The sequence below is a fragment of the Pteropus alecto genome, unplaced genomic scaffold (assembly GCF_000325575.1).
Source record: "Pteropus alecto unplaced genomic scaffold, ASM32557v1 scaffold484, whole genome shotgun sequence".
NCBI lineage: Eukaryota > Metazoa > Chordata > Mammalia > Chiroptera > Pteropodidae > Pteropus > Pteropus alecto.
Window position 1 is genome coordinate 161,396 of NW_006435778.1, and position 19,073 is coordinate 180,468.

At 48.5% G+C, this 19,073-nt stretch overlaps 1 protein-coding gene across 4 annotated transcripts in view; it reads left to right on the forward strand.

The window, feature by feature from the left end:
• The first annotated feature begins 11,089 nt into the window (after positions 1 to 11,089).
• Positions 11,090 to 19,073, forward strand: part of TIE1 (tyrosine kinase with immunoglobulin like and EGF like domains 1) — a 22,936-nt gene continuing 14,952 nt past the window's right edge. For 3 of the 4 annotated variants that reach the window (XM_025046454.1, XM_025046453.1, XM_025046455.1), the window contains exons 1-9: positions 11,159 to 11,321; positions 14,009 to 14,326; positions 14,405 to 14,515; positions 16,070 to 16,225; positions 16,388 to 16,519; positions 16,678 to 16,818; positions 17,038 to 17,166; positions 17,971 to 18,116; positions 18,360 to 18,504. In XM_025046454.1, coding sequence (XP_024902222.1) covers positions 11,264 to 11,321; positions 14,009 to 14,326; positions 14,405 to 14,515; positions 16,070 to 16,225; positions 16,388 to 16,519; positions 16,678 to 16,818; positions 17,038 to 17,166; positions 17,971 to 18,116; positions 18,360 to 18,504 — 1,336 coding nt within the window. In that variant the 5' untranslated portion in view covers positions 11,159 to 11,263. Of the gene's footprint in view, positions 11,322 to 14,008; positions 14,327 to 14,404; positions 14,516 to 16,069; positions 16,226 to 16,387; positions 16,520 to 16,677; positions 16,819 to 17,037; positions 17,167 to 17,970; positions 18,117 to 18,359; positions 18,505 to 19,073 lie in introns of all 4 variants that reach the window. The other variant, XM_006911384.3, reaches the window with a different exon arrangement.

The window sequence follows — 19,073 nt, forward strand, 5'->3', positions numbered from 1 at the left end:
TGACTCAACTCCTCCCTGTAGCAGAACTAGGGGTCTTAACCTTGGGGGTGTTGTAGTTGCCTTTTCAGAAGCCGATGAGAGCAGGGAAATGCATTTGCACACCCAGTCACAAATATGCTCACAAGCCCGGCATGTGGTAGGTACCCAATAGAAACTTGTCCGATGGATGAATAAATGGTTAGATTTCTAGGGGGCTCACTTGCTCCCTCCAGGTTAAGAACTGGTGTTAACCCTTTGTACTCTATGTGCAGGAACCACTCTCTTATTGTAAAAAGATGACCCTTTGAATAGGTAGAGGACCCCCTTCTTCTTTGCAAGCCTCTGGAGAGAGGCTGCCCATTTCCTGCTTCCAGCCACTTCCAGCCTCCTGAGGTAGAGTCAGCACCTCCTCAGCACCACCCTGCACTCTTCCTCCTTTATTCAACCCCCACCTTCCCTAAAGGCTGACCTTTCCCCACTCCTGGTCTGCCATTGATGATGTCCAGGATATGTCCCAGCATTCAGAGCATCTCTAAAGTAGTCCCAGTGGGGACAGGCTTGAAGCTTGGTGAAAACAAGCCCTTCGACCTAGTCACCACTGAGAGGTCACCGTTCACTGAAGTAAGCTCAGAGGACATATCTCCAGTGGAGCTTCTCATACCTAGGCCTGAGACTAAGGATTCCAGCTTCTAGGGTTTCTTCTTCAAGTTGGATGAGTCTGTCAGGTATTTCAGGAAGGCCTGAGGAAGAACTTATCAAGTCTCTTATATCCCCAAATACACCACCCCGAAACTCATATGGTTACCACATCGAATTACCTCATATGGTTACCACATCGAATCCTGCATCCGGGTTTATGGGACAAATTCGTCCTAAGCCACCAGCTCCATTTTGCCATGTTGGATATATAATTAGACCTTATACATGCCCAGTGTGATGAGGTGGCAGTCTGTGGCACCCCTGTGATCAGTTATGTCTGGGCTTACTGGGTCTAGGAGAACAGAGCTCAGCAGATGTGGCCGGAGACTACCACACTCTCTCCTGGGAGATGTCATGCCCAGGCAAGTGGCCAGAGGTGGCAGACCAGCTAGTCCAAATGGCTCCATCATGCTGCACCCCGCCCCCCGCCACCGGGCCCCATGCCATAGAAATAGTCATCTTTCCCACATTCTTGCTTTCTCATGGGGATCAGAAAATGTCGGCGTCCACCTGAGACCCCAAGGGTTTGGAAGCAGTTCATCTGGTGGCAGGTGCCACTTAAGCTTAGAAGGAGGTATCTCTTTCCTTGGGGACAGGAAACCCACTTCCAGAGTTGTTGCACTAGCTTTCTTTCCTCAGGGTGGAGGCAAGGATGGAGATGACAAAGCCCCAATACGCCTTTAGGTAAAAAAGACTAAGAAAAGAGTGGGAAACTGCTTTCGAAAGTTTTCCTATCATCCCTATGTCACACAAATGAATCATGAGATTCATTATGCTGTTGCTGCCTCTTATCCTCAATATTTAAAATAAGACTGACTAACCAGGAAGCAGTCCCCATGGTTCACTCAGGCTGTGGATTCTGCAAGAACCTGTGTGTCTGTGGCCTGTGGTGGCAGCTTTCTCTCATAAAATGTGCTTTGTATTCTAAGTAGGCTTGCTATTGTTGGTTGAGTCAGGAGGACAATGAGTCGTTTGTGTCGTGTGCTATTGGTTCTAGGATTTCAGAGTGACCTGGGGTGAAGCAAGAACCTGGTATACCTTAAAATTGAGATGCTCTGAAAATTGGTGCCTGCCTGTCTCTGCCTTTTAAAGGAGCCCCTGTGGATCATTACATGGCATGGAGTTTATTATTTTTCCAGAATAAAATCTCTAATGCTTTTTAAGTACATAATATTGGCATTCTTAAATCGTTTTTTAAGCATTTGAGGGATGACCTTTATAGCAGCCCACCTGTGAATGCTGGCAGAGAATTTTAACCTGCTTGCTATGTAGGACCATCTAGCAGGCCTTATGCAGAGTTAAGCTCTTTGGTTGTAGATCAGATTGTCTGGGGTCAGAGCAGAGCTCTACCACTTAACTTTAGAAAGTATTGGTTTCCTCATCTGTAAAATGGGGATAATCATACTGAAACCAGCCTCAACAGGCGGAGAGCCCATGATGTGGCGTCAACACTTTTCTGGCACCTGTAAATGTTCAATAACTATTTGTCATTGCAACTGAGGTTTATTGGTGTTCTACATAAGACCTCTGCTTGCATTATTGGGTAAATTTCATTCTTATCAAGGTCAGTAAAATTCTGTTATGTTTTAAGTAGGTCCTGAGCTTTGAACTGTCTGAGGAGTGTTGATTCCAGCTTCTAGTCTCACCGGGTTCCTTGGGGGAAAAAAATGGCCTTTGTCAAGCAGTTTGTATAAAAGAGACTTTATTCAAAGCCTTGTTGGATTAACTGGGGCTTCCTTTAAATAAGGGCTTGTTTTCTGAAGCTTTCTTTTTCCAACAAGGAAAAAGAACACAATGGGTTCCAAGTAATCTATAATCCTCATCACAGCTTGTCACAAACACCTGGCACATCTTTTTAGCCTAGAGTGAAAACACATATGCTCACTCAATTGCTAACTTCAGGAACATAACCTCAGCCTGAAGTTCCAAAAGTGTTTGCTGACAACTTCCTCTAAATATAGAGGTATTTCCTGGAAGAACAGCAAACACTGTTTTTGAGTTGACAATATGGCTTTAGTTAATACTGAAGTTAAGTGAAAGTCCCATTGTTACCAACTATTAACCTAAAAAAATGGAAAGCATTACTTTTTCTTTTTTTTTTTTCCTTCGTTGATCAACACGAAGAATGATTTATTGGTAAAGTCAATTTCAGGCAAAGACAGGACTTAGGAACTGAGTTAATATGTTGCTTATTTCAACCAAAAGAAAACTTTGCAATGTTGTTTGGTCAATATTTTACTGCATTCTTCAAAAAGAAATTACGACAAACAGGGCAGAGTTAAAGCATTTGTGGAGTATACAAAGACACACGCATTTGGGGTGGCACATAACAAAGAGATATCTTAAATGCTTTTCAAAATATTCTAGGAGCCAAGACACAAGGGCAGCTTTAGAAGAACAGGAATGTGATGGGGGAGGGAGAAGCATATTGAAACTACCCATTTCCTTTAAAATCACTAAGGAAAACAAAGCAGCATTCAACTTCACATACTTTACACAGTTTATACATAATAGCTTAGTTTAAATCCAAGGAGCAAAGATGGAACTTTCACTCTGTTTATTTTGAAAAATAATTGTGTGCACACCAGGTAGTCCACTGAAAGGGCTTACTTGGGAGGAGTTATTTGTCATTCACAAGAGAACCCATTTGACACTCCTCTTCAGATGGCCTTGATGTCGATTTTGAGAGGCGACCTGTAGAGATGAATTTCCTTCCCCTATATCAACCCAGACTTAAATTTCACCAGTATTTTATTTGTGCATAATTCGCATAACAGTTTTACCCAGACGGGTCTCAATTTTACCATTTACACAAGACTGTAAAATGACCATTTGAATTTATTTTTCTATAAAATTTATTTTCATAATCACATAATTGTGTGTTAACATGTTGTCTTTTCCATGAACTTTGCCCATTTATCCATTGGATCTTATGTGTTTTTATTGATTTCTAATCTGTAATATGAGTTACAAATATTTTTGACATTCATCTCGTATTTTTGCCTTTTGGGTGGTATATATGTGTATATATATGTGTAGTCAATTTGATTAATCTTCTTTTTTAAGGTCTGTAGATTTTGAGGCCTAGAGAGGCTACCTAATCCAAAGGTATAAGGGAATTCATCCATGTTTTCTTCTAGTTCTTTCGCGGGTTTGATTTTTTATATTTAAATCTTTGACCCATTCGGAGTTTATCTTAATATATGATGTAGAGTATAGATCTAATTTTATTTTTTACAGACAGTTGCCAATTGTGGCAACATCATTTATTAGAAAGACCAACTTTTCCCACTGATTTGAAATGCCACTTTTTATGTATGCTAAATTCCTATGTGTATTTGGTTCCATTCCGGTTTTTCTCTACTCCTGGTCTGTTTCAGTGCCAGTACCACATTGTTTTAATTACTGAGACTTTATACGTTTTATGTTCTGGCAAATATTGCTGTGAAATAAGTCACCCCCAAACTTAGTCATTTAAAACAATTGTTTTATATCTCATAGTCTCCATAAGTCAAGAATTCAGGAAAGTCTTATTGCAGGGCATCTTTTTCTCCTCGAGTAGCTTCAACAGTTCTTTATATGGTTTCTCTGCCTGAGTTGGTTTGAGATTCCTCACAGCATGGTGGCTTCAGAGAAGTCGGACTGTTTATATGGCAGCTCAGAGTTACAGTGCAAGTGCTTCCAAGAACAAATTAGAAGCCGCCTCACCTTTCTGACCCACATAGCGTCACATTCTTTGCATTCATTTGATGACAAGTCAGTCTCACCCAAATCCAAGGAGAAGAGACATGACCCCACCCCCCAGTGGCACAAATGTCAAGGTCACATGGCAAGAAAAACACGTGGGAGAGGAGAAACTGTTGCGGCCAACTTGGGAAAATACAATCTGAGACATTTTACTTTCCAATAGGGCTGGCACATCCTCCCTTATCTATTTCAGAGTGTTCCTGGCTATTCTTACCAGGGGAAAACTCTTTTCTTTCATGTAGCCTTTTTAGAAATCTGATACTTGAGGTGAATTCACTGATATCATGTGTTAACCTTTTATCATTTTTCATAAAGTACATTTAGTTCTAATTACGGATAAGCTCTTGCTATCAGATGTGATTCATTTCTAAAAATATGCTTTTTAAAAAATCAAACCATAGGGATGAATGTTGTGTTTGATAGGGGAGAGGGTGGTTCTGAGATTAAAAAGCACTGCCCCTGACACAGTGGTAATGGATTAGAGTTGGAGACATCCTTATGAACTCATCTTTAACTTTAATATAAATTGTTAAATAAATATATATTTATAGACGTGTATATGCACACATTGCTATAAACACACGTCATGTCCTTGCTCTGTCAGCTGAGGGAGCCCAGAAGCAATAATACTCCAGTAGCAAATGAGCACACCTGGCACCCAACTTTTGGTTGGTAACGTCATTCTCAAAAGAAACCAGGGCTCCTTGGAGAGAAGGCTGATTCCAGGACCAGAAGAAGAAATACGAGATGACCCTGGAGAATCTTGTTAGTGCCAGGAAGTAAGGAAGTACTAAAGAACAAACAAATAACAATAACAAACCTACATTGGTGGGAACATGTCAAAAGAACACAGGAACAAAGACCTCTCCATGGCCAAAGCTGGAACAATGTGAGCAACATTTTGTCTGAGAAACTGTCACACCAGGAAAAGCCTGAGAAGACATGACAACTAAATGTAATATGGTATGTGGATGGCATGCTGGAAGAGAAAAAAAGGCATAGGGAAGAACTGAGGAAATCTAGATAAACTATGGACTTCAGTTAATAATAATGTGCCATTATGGCAAATATATCATACTAATGAAAAATGTTAATAACAGGAGACTGGGTGTGGGGGTATAGGGGGAACTCTCTGTACTAGCTTCTCAGTTTTTCTATAAATCTAAAACTGTTGCAAAAAAAAAATCTATTTTTGCAAAAATTAAAAAGCACCACTCCCTTCAGCTCAGAACAAGATTCACAGGAGCCTGTGGGCTGTTCCTATGGGCAGCGCCCCATTGGAACTGCCCCATTGCCCCATTGCTCTGGGACTGAGGAAGCCCAGCCAGGCACTACTAGCCCTACCCCTGACTTCTCTACAAGGTCAAGGTGAAAAGTCAGGCAGCCCCTTGATTTAAACTTAGGATGAGGAAAAGGGATATTTCTCTCAGGACCACCACCGTCTAAAGCACAAACTAGGTGCAGCCTTGGCCGGCCAGCCAGCCCTTACCCCACCTGGGCTCCTGTTCACTACCCAGCATGGCCTGCTGCTCCCTATTCCCGCCACGTCCTTCGTTCACAGAAGAGAATGGTAGAGGCTAGATGGAAGATGGGGCATGGTGCAACATGGAGAAAAGCAGTCCTCAGCCCCAAATAAGCGAATACAGCAGGTCTCCCAAGGTCTGGGGTCCTCTGAGCACCCCAGGGACACACATCGATCATACCTGGCGAAGGAGGCCAGCATTGCCACCCTAACCCTTGTCATTTTAGAGGAAGTCTGTCCTTCCCATCACCATGCCATGAGAACTAGAATCACTCTGTAGAAAAGACAAAATTCCATTTTAGTTTAAGGGTCTTTCTTGTTGTGTTGCCACCACCACCATGCAAATGATACACAAGTTAGGAAGGCCTGGGTTGAAAAGGCCCAGTGCAGAGTCTTTATATGCCCGCATCTAAAGATACAATGTGTTCTGAATAGTGAGGGGGGAAAAAGGAGCATATCCTTATAGGTGGTCCTTCAAAACACTGTAAGACTTCTCCATCCCTTTTGACCTTCACTTCCTTGCCCCTCCCACAGCCATAGACCCAGTCACAACCCGGAAATGCTATAACTCTCAGATTCAGACCTTGGCTCTGATGTCAGCCATCCATCCCCCAACCTTCTTTGTCCTTTACGCCATTAGATGAGTGCTACTCAGAAGGTGGCCAGTGGCCCAGCACTAGTCTAAAAACTGTTACAAAGAGACAAGGACAAAAACTGAGAGTAAGCATTCAGAAACTTTTATAGCAAATTGATGTTGCTGCAACATCCAAGTGCATGACCAATGGACTCATATAGACCAGATCAGATGTTAAAGAATTCAAACAAAACATGGCAAGAGCTGCCTTTTAGGCATGAATGGTAGGACCACATGTTGGTCAATATGACTTGAGGAGCTGCGTTAGACTGCTCCTCCACCTCTCCTGTCTGTAGCCTTGAAGCAGGTAATTCTTGCTCCTCCTGTAACCCATTCCTGGAGAAGAAACGTTTCTCCAAGAGAATCACTTCAAAGTTCAGGCATTTACCCCTCCCCTTCTGGTTTCACTTCTTCCCCAACCCAACCTGGATCATCAGATAGAGAATCCCCATGAATATTCATGCCATCAGTGCATCTGCCCATACAGTCTCCACCAGGAATGAATCCACTTCTGATTGAGGCTGCCAATCACTGCTAGATTCCTGTGAGGGGACCACCTTTTCTGGGATGATGGAAACGGGAAATTCTCTTCAAAAAAGACCTAGACCCTGCCCATGCCTTTCCCTGTCATGATACATCATAACAAACACACATTTATTTTTTGCCAACTATTTACTGAGAGCCAATTATTTGCAGTGTTGTCAATTATTTGCAGGTGTGGTCCCGCCCACACGGAGTTCACTGTCCAGTAGGCAATATTGGCCACGTATTTCAAGGAAGTTGATGGTTACATAATGGAAAGGTACAGGAAGCCATGAAAAGAATGTAACAGTCACTGAGGAGGCACACACATCATAGTTGGGCAGGAGCTGGGCATCGTGTGTGCACACACACTGTGTGTGTGTGTGTGCGCGCGCGCGCATGTGTGTAGTGGGGTGGCTGAAGAGGTTAATTATGTCTCTCCAAAATGGAAAATGAAAAGACAGCTTCTATTTTATCATTTTTCTTACACTAATTATTAGCACATGCAATAACTAGCACATGCAAAGAAAGAAAAAACAATCAGGGTTGTGCATTGTTATGGCCAAATCATAGCTTCCGTATACTTTCCTACGCTTCTGCAGCTGTTATTCTGAAACTTAGACGCCCCCCCCTAAAAGAAATATCATTCCAAAGGAAACTCTGTATGGATCAGACATCACCATGTGTGTCATTAAATCATATACCGAGTCTCTAAGAGGAACCCCAGTAAAATGTGGGTCTTGCCCGCAAAAGTACATTGGTTCTCATTCTTTGGACAAATGCCCTGAAGCTTTGAGTCTTCGGGTGTCTGCCATGAAAGGATCTCTCCTGCCTTTCAGGCTAAATATATCAAAGCACAAAGTCTGTCCTCCTCATGAGTGTATCCTCAGCTTGTGGCACAGGGTCTGGCACTCATAGGAGGGGCTTGGAAAACACATGCAGGCAGGCATGGGTTCCTTTGAAGCTGCAGAATGCCCCACCTTGGTTTCGTTAACCTGGTCCTAGTGGACAATGCTATGGTCTGAATGTTTGTGTCCCCCCAAAATTCCTATGTTGAAATTATAATGCCTAATATGATAGAATTGGGAGGTGAGGTCTTTGTGGGGTGGTTAGGTCATATGAATGAGATTAATACCTTTATAAAAGAGGCCCAGGAGGGCTCCCTTGCCCTTTCCACCATGTGAAGACCTTCAACCTGGAAGAGGGCCCTCACCTGACCATGCTGGCACCCTGATCATGGACTTCTAGCCTCCAGAACTGTGAGAAATAAACGTTTGTTGTTTAGAAGCCACCCCGTCTGGTGTTTTGTTATGGCATAGCCCAAAGAGACCAAGACAGACTACTTCTCCAAAATAAGCAGCTCCCAATCTATAGATTAGCTATGAAAAATACACAATAATTTTCACTATCATTCAAAACAGCTGACACCATTGAGCAAACACAGACCTATTTAGCTCTACAGCCCACGGTGGACCATGAGGCTGTCCCGGTGGGTCTCAGGGAGTTCCAAAACACAGGTCCTATTTTCAGTTGTTACGGGCAAATGATAACTAATTTCATTACCTTTCCTTTTTAGGTCCAACTGCAGGCTTCTTCCTAGTAACCTTCAAATTGAAGGTCCCTAAAATTTGGCATTTGGAAACTAAAATTGGTATGTAGAAGTCACTAAAATCTCGACTTCAGTGTTCCACTAGGAAGCCCAGGTACCCTGAACCCCCTGGCAACCTGACAAAACTGCACGTGCCCACGTGCTGACAGCTGGAATTCCTACTATTTGCAGCAAGGTGGCTTCCTTAGCAGTGAATTATCAGTCTTGTGTAAAGTTGCTTATGCTGCTATTTTTGCTTTTAAAAAAAAATTAGTTTAGTGTGATCATTATCAATTTAATTTGTTTTCAGTTTGAGGGTTGGCCTTACAATGTGTAGAACTGCTTATCTGCATTAACATTATTTTTGACCTATAGTTTTCCAGTGACTGAGACTTTAAGATATGCATTATGGTCTAAGTATTCGTACTGCAACAGCTAATGTATACACAAACTACTCAAAATTTGTGTGGTGATATTTCATTGGTGACATGTTATTTGTAAACAGGCGCTATTCAAATTACTCTCAGCATAACCAAACACATGTAAAAATATATTTTTACACTTATAGGACATTGTTTTATACTATAAATCCTTGTATACGAACTCTGCAATATTTGCACTGTATTTATCTACACATCATTACTATCGAGTTTTGTTTCCCAGTTGAAAGCGCGGAGGGCAGACGGGCCTGGAGTCTTTTGCGTGTGCCATGGGGTCACAGTCTCAAACTTCATTCAGAGCAAACACCTGTGCCAGTTATCTGTGTCATTTTCAAGAAGAAAGGATATTGCCCAAGGGTTCTATGTACATTGCCAAAATGACATCAGGCCCACCAGTTTTTCCCAGAAACAAAACAATAGTTCCACAAAAATATTCTGCCTACAATCCTGCCAGACAAACTGCCCTAGCATTTCCCAGCTCCTTTCTCATACTGGATTCAAAGATCTTGTCACCAAGATGAGCTAAAGTCTAAGGCATCAACCACACACACCCCCATTCTTATTCCCACTCCCACCCAAGTCTTATCTGAAGAAAGATTTTCCAAGCCTCAGACCTAGGAATGGGTTGTCTGAGGGCCTGTAGAGTGATCCTTTTTCGTGCTGTACCAGGAGTCAAAGTCTCTCCTGGACTTTTCAGGGATTTTCAGAAGAGCCCCAGGACTAAACCAGCTTAACCAAGCTATGGGGACCCAACTTCCCCAGGTCAATGAATTAGAGCCTGACACGTGCAAAGAAGAGTCCAGCCTTCACCCAGAAACAGACTTGGGGAAGCTATTTCAGCACAAAAGGGAGGCCTTGGACTTCTAAACCCGAGTCACTTAAGCTGGCGCCAGGTCTCATCCCCACCCTAACTATCCATTCCAGGCCAAAGGGGCCACAGACTTCACCAGCAAGCTCCAGACATCTGATGGCTCCAAGACTTCTCACTCTGCTCCCTGCAAGGACGGACACACACACACACACATCCTGCAGGCATTCCGTACCTGCAGATCATGATCCGTTCTAGAAACTGTCACTGGTGGCACCAGTTGGAACACTGGTGCCAAGGCAGTGAGAGATGAGGGGGCACAGCAAAGGCAAGAACTATGGGGTTTGGAGACTTTGCCAAAGGGCTGGGACTGCCCACGAGCTGTTGTCAGCCCTCAAGAGTGAGTGCACTCCCTGCAGCACTCACTGGGTTCTGCTGCCCCAGTACCCAGGGACAGGCAGGGTTTGCTATAAAATGAATGACATCAGGCAGACAAAGAGCTGAAGCCTCTGTTAGTGGCTTTGGCTGAGTATTATAATACAAGACTCCGTGGGTCTGTTTAACACATTCCCTGTGAGGAGCGACCGAATCAGAAGTTCGAGCCCCAGCTTTGCCATGACCTCAGCCTGCCCTCAAGCACAGCACGCTTTGGTTTTGCAGCCATTAAATGAGAGAGAGAATTACACAAGATAGAACTGGGAATGGAAGATCTTTTTTTGCACTGAGTGTGAGTTCTTTTGTTCCTTTGAGCGTGCACATGCGCAGGCCCACACAGATCCTCGTTACATATGTGAACAGCTTTCTAGGACACCTATGTAACTGTCCTGAGAACCACACGAGGAATCATGTGGGTCATATTGTGTGTATGTGCTGAGGGGGAGGGGAGACCCCAGAACAATATCCTCCCCCCATCTCTCCTCAATAGGCGGAAGCCAGTGGCTTCCTCCCTTTCCTGTCTCCTGTCTCCTGAGTGTTGGCAAGACTCAGGACAGAGGGGAAAAGAGGGGATGGAAAAATCAGCCCAATAAGCCCCAGGTCTGTCCTTCCCACAACCTCCCCACCACCACTCTTGACCCCATTCCAGGGTCTTTGAAGTCAAACAAATTCCCAGTCTTTTGGGAATCACACTGGGGAGCCTAGAGGCCCAGAAGCAGGATAAGTCCTTCCCACCTCTCTCCCCTGCCACCCCTCCCACCCAAGCCACCTCATTTCCTCTTCCTCCCCAGCACCAACATACACTGACTACTACAGGCTGAGCAGCCAGACCCAGAGTCACTGACTGTGGGCCTACCTTGTCCTGGCTGGCCTGGTCAGCCTCTGGAGTATGGTCTGGCTGGGACTCCCTTTGCTGCTTCCCATCATCTTCCTGGCTTCTCATGCTGGTAAGTCTCCCCTCCAGCCAAGCCCCAACCGAACCTCCAAGGAGGGTAAACCATATCATCACTGCCATCACTTTCATCCATACCCTGATGAGCTGGAAAGTCAGATCAGGGCCAGGAAAACCTAAGCAGATGCTAGAAATCACTGCAGCCTGGGTTTGGAGGAGGGGAAGGCAGAAGAGCCGCTATTGATTGTGTTGGATCTTAAGATCAGTGGGGAATAGCAGGACCCATGGGCCCCGTGAAGTTTTCAGTGGGTGCTCATATGGTCAGTGTGTTGCATTCATTCAATTATTCACTTGACAAACATTTATCAAGAACCAACAATATTCCAGGAACTGTGCTAAGTGGTGGACCATTAGTTGAGAGGCAGGCAGCCTCCAGATCTGCACAGTGAAATTAAATGATGCTGACCTCCTATGGCTGTTATGGGGTTTAAATGAGGTAATTTACAGAGTGCTTGGCACAATGCCCGGCACTTGGTAAGGGCTTCTAGGTAAGTGGTAGCTGATTCCTTCAGTGTGCTGGCCAAAGAAGATTAGAACACAGTAGCTGCCTTTGAGTGATTCACAGTCCAGTGGAGGATACAGGACACAGGGTGAGGCCTAACCACACAGGCACAGGAGCTCCAGAGGAGTACTGAGGAGGAGTCAGCTTACCCCACCTCAGGCAGTATGTGAGAAGGGGGTTCTCTAAGAGCAGTGGTCTTCATTCCAGGCATCCAGAAATAGATGAAAATCTCAGAGGCAGGGTAGCGCATCGGAGGGAACGCAGCAGGAAGGACAGCTGTGAGCAGCAGGGGCTCGAGAGCATGCATTTTATTCTGAGGCCAACGGGGAGCCATGAGAAGTTGTAGACTTGAGAGTCACAAGGTCTTAGAGGGATCGCTTTGGAGGATGAGGTGAGGAAGGAGGGGTGTGATGCAGGGATGGTCGAGGTGAGGAAGAGCGAGGACTCGGCAAGGGCGGGCTTGGAGATGGGGATAAAGTCAAGAGGCTTTGAGGAAACAGAACCTACAGAATTTTGTGACAGATTAGGGCAGCCAACATAATGCTTAAAAGTGTGGACTTTAGAGTCAGACAACCTGGCTCTGCCGGTTACTAATTGTATGCCCTTGGGCAAGCTATTTCTCGGAGCCTTCCTTCCCTGGCTATAAAATCAGGGTAATAACACCCACCTTGCCAGATAGTTAGGATGATAAAAAGAAACATGAATAAAGTGCCTGGCATACGATTGACCTCCAATAAACATTAATTATTGTGAAGGTAGGAGTACAAGATGACTCCGAAATTTGACCCTCCGTTGAGTCAGGGAGCACTGGAAAGCAGCGGGTTTGGGGAAAGCTGATGGACAAGCAGACCCAAGCTGAGAAGGTATCCTAGGGTTATTGACTCAGAGTTGATAGTTAAAGCCAAGGGAGTGGATGAGCTCTCTCAGAGAAGCCTGTAGAATAATGATTACCCTCCTCTGTATGGAAAGACAGCAACTTTACTGAAGGGTGTGAGGATCCCTTGAAAATCAGGTGCTTGGCAAATGGCAGGTGGTCAGCAAATGCTAGCTTCACTGACTCATGGTAGACTTTCAAAGAATATTAATTGATAAGCTAAGGAGGCATTTAAACTAATTATTTGACAGCTAATAGGCAGGGACAGAGAAGGAGGGGCTCAGAAGGGCGAGGGGTCACGGGGCTGAAGAGTCTGGAAGGGCTCAGCACAGTAGGGCCTGGACTCCAGCTCTCGTTCTCTCACCACTCTTCTGCCTCACACTGTATGCCCCAGCCACACGGAATATTTTTATATTCATAATATTTTTCATTCCACTTCTTAAGTCAGGCTGTGCCCTTTGTGAAGAATGCCCTTTCCTACCTCTCTCCAACCCCATTCTCCTCATCCTTCTATGTCCTGTTCAGCTTTAAGACCTTCCAGGGGGTTCTTTTTCTCTCAGAAGGCATCTCTTTATCCCCTGCAGCACCCCCTTATGGGTCAGGGACCCATCCTCTGTGCTCCCCTGCATCCTCTGTGGTGCCCTGCATTTGACAGACGTGTCCATGTCTGTGTTCCAGCAAGGCCAAGGCTGGGAGCTCTTAGGAAAACAAAGAAGAGACCTCAAGGCTTGCGCTCTCTGTCTCTGGCCTTTCACTGGGCCCAGAGCTGTCTCCCTTTCCGTGCCTCAACCACCTGGCTGCAGAACCCAGCCTCTCCCGCCTTAAATCCCAAGCACAGCAAACATGTCTAAATGTCTTAAGTGACAGGGAGGGGTCCTTCCAAGGCACTCTATTCTCTGTGGCCCTCCCAGCCTATTCCTTCGGGATGGGGGCCAGGGAGAGTGGCTTCCCTTGGCAGAGCAGTTTGAAAGACAGGTCAGGGAAACCGGACTGGTGGGGAATAAAAAGGAAACGGAGACAGGGAGCATAGATCATTCTTTCCAAAGCTGGGCTGCAAAGGGAAGCCATCTGGCAGGAGAAGGGCGGGGTGAGGCCAGAGAAGGGGACTTTGTTTTTGTTTTTGCTCTTTTAGGATGAAGAGGTTTGAGAGAAAGGGGCCAATGCACCGGGAAGGGGAAAGGGACGAGAAGGGAGGAGGACGGAAATACCTGCCAAGGGCAGAGCCTGGAGATGGGGGGGAAGAGGAGGGAAAGGAGGAGGAAGGTCGGGGACCCCGTCAGATCCAAGGACTGCTGTTCTATGCCAGGCGCAGCGGTGGACCTGACGCTGCTGGCCGACCTGCGCCGCACGGAGCCGCAGAGGTTCTTCCTGACCTGCGTGTCTGGCGAGGCGAGCACCGGCAGGGGCGCAGACGCCTGGGGCACCGCCCTGCTGCTGGAGAAGGACGACCGCATCGTGCGCACGCCCCGGCCCTGGCTGCCCCCGCAGCTGACCCGTAACGGCTCGCAGCGCATTACGCTGAGCGGATTCTCGAAGCCCTCGGACCTGGTGGGTGTCTTCTCCTGCGTGGGCGGCGCAGGGGCGCGGCGCACGCGCGTTCTCTACGTGCACAACAGCCCTGGAGGTGAGTCTGGCCCACGGGTCAGGAGGGAGAATAAGGGCTGCCGTTAACCTCTGACCCCACCCTTCGTCCACCCCGCAGCCCACCTTATCCCGGACAAGGTTACACACACAGTGAACAAAGGCAACACGGCTGTGCTTTCCGCACGTGTGCGCAAGGAGAAGCAGACAGATGTGATCTGGAAGAGCAACGGTGAGAGGGGCATCCTAGCTGGCAGGGCAAGTGAACCCATAGATCTGACACTCAATACCTCCATGGCCCTTGACATCCTCAGCTTTGGCCCCTAACACACCTGTCACTCCCATACACCTGTTACCCACCCTGGCTAACCTCCAGGGTCCCCACCGTTCTGGACCAGGTCCATGGGATGCACCTGCATCCATCTCTAGCTCTGAGCTGAGATGCACCCAGAGGACCAGCAGCTTTGTGATCAGCTACCTCCTTCCCTGTCACCCCCAAATCAGCATTATGTTAAACCCTCATCTTTGACTCTCCCCTGAGAGCTAGCAGGTGCTGTCACATAGTTCACATAGTGGGGAGTAACGATCCCCATGGGGAAGAAGAGAACTGTTAACAAAGTCCCAGCACAGGTAGGGGAAGTCTAGCCTCTTCTGGAAATCTGTCCAGATGTGTGCTGGGGCCTTACCAAACCTGGGGAGCTTGGTCACCCCATGGGAGGAAGCTGTTTTCCTCTGTGGCCCCAAAGACTCCTGCCTCAGCCCTGAGACTCACAGCCTTTTGGCTGCCTCTTGCATCCCTGGGCTCCTGGAGGAGGAAGACACTTCCCTTGGGCCAAGGGGTTGCCTCCTGAGCTCCAGGCCCTCTGAACTGCCCAGAGATGTGGATAGTCAGGTAGACCTGGGCTCCCTAGAGTCTGTGAAGTCCTGAGCAAAGAGGCAAGGAGAGGGTGGGACAGGGGCAGGGACAGGGACACTCATTTACTATTAGGGCCTGCAAGTCCTGGAGGGAGGGTCTCCTTGGAGAAATCCCCGAGCAGATGACACCTGAACTGAGCCCAGAAAGAGGTGTGGGAATTAGTCAAAGGAGAGAGAGAAAAGGCAGGAAGCTCTGAAGTACCCTGGTGTTTCTAGAAGAGAAACCAGCAATTCAGGAATTCAAGAATGTTAGGAGTCAGACAGGATGTGGAGAGGTATAGGGCTGTAGGGCTAGGCAGTGGCCGAACTGGCGAAAATGATGTGCTCAGGAGTTGGATGTGGTCATGAGGGCAGTGGAGAACTATTGAAGAGGTTAAGCGGAGTCTGTTGCAGAGAAAACACAGTGGCTGCTGAGTGGAGAGTGGATGAGAAAGGGGAGACTGGAAGCAGAGAGACTGACCACTTAGAAGGCTGTGGGAGGTGGGTACCAGGGTGGCAAGTGGCAGTGGGCATGGAGAGAAGAGGACACTTCAGGAGATGAGAGGAGACAGACTGAGCAGGACCGGTGACTTACTGAGCGGCTGCTGGAGCACGGAGAGAGGATGTTTCCCAGCTTTCTGACTTGGGTACAAACGCTCCCTGGTACCTTCCCCCAGATCCAATCACAATGCGTGGCACACATTGATGTGACCTAGGCAGAAGTGAGTGGGAAGCACCATGTGGGAACTGGTGTCCCCTCCCTCTGCTCACTTCTGCCTAGGTCACATCAATGTGTGCCACACATTGTGATTGGATCTGGGGGAAGGTGCCAGAGGGAGGGGACACCAGTTCCCACATGGTGCTGAGGCCCTTGATCCTCTTATGCCCCCAGGATCCTACTTCTATACCCTGGACTGGCATGAAGCCCAAGATGGGCGGTTCCTGCTGCAGCTCCCAAACGTGCAACCATCATCGAGTGGCATCTACAGTGCCACCTACCTGGAAACCAGCCCCCTGGGCAGTGCCTTCTTTCGGCTCATCGTGCGGGGTTAGGGGCAGAGAGCAGCAGTGGTGGGTGGTGTGGGAGGCTGGGAGCCCTGTGGGTACTTCCTGTGGCTCTCCTAGATCCCTGGGTCCCCAGGGCTGCCCCAGTCCTTAGCAGCAGTGGTCAGGTGGGTGAGGGTCAGCTGCTAAAAGCACATTCCTCCAGGCTGTGGGGCAGGACGCTGGGGACCAAGCTGTACCAAGGAATGCCCAGGCTGCCTGCATGGAGGTGTCTGCCATGACCAGGATGGCGAGTGTGTATGCCCCCCTGGATTCACTGGTACCCGTTGCGAGCAGGGTAAGGAGAAGGGGGAGCCAGGACCTAGGCAGGAGAGGATGCCCGGCTGAGGGAGGACCCTTTAACCATGGGATAGAGCTCGGAGGGTGAGAATGCCAAGTAGGTCCCTGACCCTGGGGCCTGACAGAGGCCCCTAGCCCCACATACCTTCTTTCCAGCCTGCAGAGAGGGCCGTTTTGGGCAGAGCTGCCAGGAACAGTGCCCAGGCACGTCAGGCTGCTGGGGCCTCACCTTCTGCCTCCCAGATCCCTATGGTTGTTCTTGTGGGTCTGGCTGGAGAGGAAGCCAGTGCCAAGAAGGTACGCATTAACCTACCCTCCACGGTACCTGACCCAGAGAGCCAGCCCAAGGTTGACCCGAACCCTTATTCTGACCCTGACTTGCACACCAAGCCCTCCACAGCACCCTGCTCACCTAACCAGTGCCCTCTCCACCCAACCCGTTTTTATCCAGGCCCCAGCTCTGCCCTCATTGCCCTCTGACCTGCGCCCCTCTAACTATGCCTACTCTGTTCTCAGCCTGTGCCCCTGGTCATTTTGGGGCTGATTGCCGCCTCCAGTGCCAGTGTCAGAATGGTGGCACTTGTGACCGCTTCAGTGGCTGTGTCTGCCCCTCTGGGTGGCATGGAGTGCACTGTGAGAAGTCAGGTATGAACACAAGGGTCTCAGATCCCTCAAGACAAGCCAGCCCTCACCATCTCTCTGTTAATGCTCTAAATCCTGCCCCAGGGAGTTCATGGTCTGAAAGGAATTCTCACCACCCAGCCCACACCATCCACAGAGAGATGAGCAGCAGCCCAGAGTGGGTGGGAGCCCAGAGGAGGCCCTGACCAGTCTGAGAGGGTCAGAGAGAGCTTCTGGGAAAAGGCGAGATCTGAGATGGGATATGAAGAACAAGAGAGAGGTGGATGGGGAAAGAGCATGAGCGAAGGCTCGGGTACCAGGACAGTGGCATAAAGGGAGGCTGGGGAGTGGTCAGGAGAGGTCAAATCTTGGGGACTTCGAATGGCAGCACAGATGGTTTGCACTTATTATGGTAGGGGCAGGAAGGAATTGTTGAAGAGGCACAAAGCGGTCAGATTTATGTATGAGAAAAAACTCCAGCTGCTGGGTGGAGAGTGGAATGGAGATCCTGGATGAGCCGTGGCAGGACCCAGAAACGAATGAGGCCTGAACCGGTGTCCTGGCCATGAGGCTGAGGCTAGTGATGGCACTGGTTTCAGTATGAAAAGGTCTTAGGAGGTGAAGAGTCAGGAGGTAGACTCTGTAGCTAATCAGAAGTGGGGCACGAGGGCCTTCGAGGACTCACGCAGGGCTTTGCTGGCATTCAGGCTTGAGTGACTGGTCAGATGGCGGTGCCTCCACCGAGACGAATGACACAGGACAAAGGACACTTTGGTGGTCACATGACTGCCCCTGTGGCTCCAGGACGAGTGTCCTTTCTCTCCCCAGACCGGATCCCCCAGATCCTGGACGTAGCCTCAGAACTGGAGTTCAACTTGGAGACAATGCCCCGGATCAACTGTGCAGCCGCAGGGAACCCCTTCCCAGTGCGGGGAAGCATGGAGCTCCGCAAGCCAGACGGCACAGTCCTGCTGGTCAGCCCATGACCCCAAGCAGGGCCCCCCATCGCCAGCTTCCCAGTTGGTCCCTCAGACCCCTGGCCCTTCAAGGCTCTCTGCAAGATCTACGCACTAGCCTGACCACAGCTCTAATGTTGCCAGGCCGATTGTTGAGGGGCTGCCTCTGGGCCTCTGTCCCCTCGTCAGTCCAGACAGGAGTGTATCTGCCACATAGATGCACATTGTCTGTGGTTTGTCCCCTTCCTCTCTCTCTCTTAGTCCACCAAGGCCATTGTGGAGCCAGATAGGACTACAGCCGAGTTCGAGGTGCCACGCTTGACTCTTGGGGACAGTGGGCTCTGGGAATGCCGCGTGTCTACGTCTGGTGGTCAAGACAGCCGGCGCTTCAGGGTCAATGTCAAAGGTCAGTGATGTCCTAGGGCCATGGAGGATGGACAGCAGCAGGCAGAGTGGGGACCAGCCAATGCTGCCCAGACTGAGCATCATAGCAGGAAGGTCAAGGGCATCTGAGGTCATGGCCCAGCACCAGGCAAAGAAGAAGGCATGTGGTTAACCAGAGTCTGGGCTGGGCATTGTCAGGGTAGGAGCACTTCTCAGTCCCATCTGGACAGGACATCCCATGTCCCAGAAATGGGACACCCTCTGTCTCTCACCCTGCTTCCCTCCTGGCCCTGCTTGCCTTCTCCACCTCCATACAGAGACACACGGTGGCCTTTAACTCTGCCTCTGGGATGCTGCTCCCCCTCTGGGTCATACCACGGGCTACTCAGTGCCAGACGAGAACACATGGGGCTGCAGAGCTCAGAGGGCCACCTACTCGCCTTTACAGAGGTGCTGCATAGGTGAATGAGGAGGGAGCTGCCAGTGCCTGGGATTGCTCAGAGCAGAGCATGCCCACCCAGGCCCAGGTGTCCCTTCACCTTCTCCAGCACCATAAGCCTTGGCCATTCATACCCCCTGCCACTTCTTGGT